Source organism: Leiobunum rupestre, chromosome 3 (assembly GCF_980474605.1).
Source record: "Leiobunum rupestre chromosome 3, qqLeiRupe1.1.hap1, whole genome shotgun sequence".
In the NCBI taxonomy this organism is placed as follows: domain Eukaryota; kingdom Metazoa; phylum Arthropoda; class Arachnida; order Opiliones; family Sclerosomatidae; genus Leiobunum; species Leiobunum rupestre.
The window spans coordinates 71216587-71217906 of NC_143386.1; the positions used below are offsets into that span (position 1 = coordinate 71216587).

The 1320-nt window shown below is 48.1% G+C and overlaps 1 protein-coding gene across 1 annotated transcript; it reads right to left on the reverse strand.

The window, feature by feature from the left end:
• Positions 1 to 515: 515 nt before the first annotated feature.
• Positions 516 to 1031, reverse strand: LOC149954526 (uncharacterized). The gene has a single exon (XM_090169942.1). It carries the CDS (start codon positions 1029 to 1031, stop codon positions 516 to 518), a length of 516 nt encoding a protein of 171 aa, XP_090026068.1.
• Between the last annotated feature and the right edge of the window lie 289 nt (positions 1032 to 1320).

A 1320-nucleotide genomic window follows, 5' to 3' on the forward strand; every position in this document is an offset into this window, starting at 1 on the left:
TGAGTTTGCTTGGAAATGCCCTTGAGATGATCGGACAGAGAGTTCCGGTCCGGGACAGATGAGGGAAGGAACGACTGTCTGCGGCACTCAATGCGGAGACCTGGGAGAACCACAGACGCCGTGCGTTGACCGCGGGGATTTCGTAACCACTTAGAAGCAACAGCGAAAAGAGGCGCTAGTGAATGCCCGAGTTAACTATTGTAAAAAAACTTACGCACGTTTTTATCTTAACTGTGAAGAACCCGACTTTTACCCCCAATTACTTCGTTCTCGTGAAATCTCCTTCATAAAGCTAGGCATGGACATGAGGCCCCGTCTCTAGCTATTCGAGCGATTTAAGCTCGAAGTAATTTAAATGACGTCGCTGACGGTCTCCCCCCCTTCTTGGAAATGTCTTATATTTATATAATACCTTCATCGAGAACGAACGCAACGGGGGGCGAGAGTAGGCACACAATTTATTTAAAATAGATCTTTATTTAATTTACAAATTTGTTAAATATTTATCAATTTTTTTATCTCAACACTATGAGCAGGCGTTTAAAACGGCGACGAGAGGCAAGCGTGTTCCACTTGAAGTTAGTGAGAACACTTGTCATACAGGTGCTCCACGAAAAGCCGATGCTAGCCCGTCTTTGGGTAGCCTCAATTGAATGGTTACCGCTAGCCTTGGCGGGTACCCAAATGGCCGAGCAGTACTCTAAGATAGGGATAACGTAGGTTTTGATACCCAGAGACTTAATGCTGAAAGAGCAGTGGGCGAGATCTAGCTTGATAAAACCCAATGCACGTGGGGCCTGTGAGGTCACCCGGGCAATGTGGGTAGACCACTCCAGCGTGTCCGTGATAGTGACTCCAAGATATTTCTGGGAAGTGACGACCTTGAGAGCGACACCGTCAACGCGATAGTCTGGCACAACTGGTGGTTGACCGGAGCGTCGATGTGAAATTGTGGCGCATTTGGCAGTGTTTAAGGGAAGTTTCCACTGCACACTCCAGGCATTGATGATATTGAGATCCCCTTGTAGCATCTCACAGTCGTGATGCGACAGGATCGCCGGAGAAAGAGCCACGTCGGGAAAGATTTAGAGGGTGGAGACTACATTGTCGCCAATGTCATTGATGTATATAATGAAGAGGAGTGGCCCAATAACTGAACCCTGGGGGACCCCAGATGATGCAGGCAGCCAAGTAGAAGTAGCGCCAGGGAGTACAACGCGGAATTTCCTGTCTTGAAGGTAAGCCGACAGCCAGTTAAGGGTTTTTCCACGGACCCCGTAGGAATGAAGCTTGGACTTTAGAAGTTCGTGTGGAACTGAG

Coding starts and splice junctions, on each gene's coding strand:
- LOC149954526 (XM_090169942.1), bottom strand. CDS start 1,031: ATGCTACAAGGGGATCTCAATATCATCAATGCCTGGAGTGTGCAGTGG.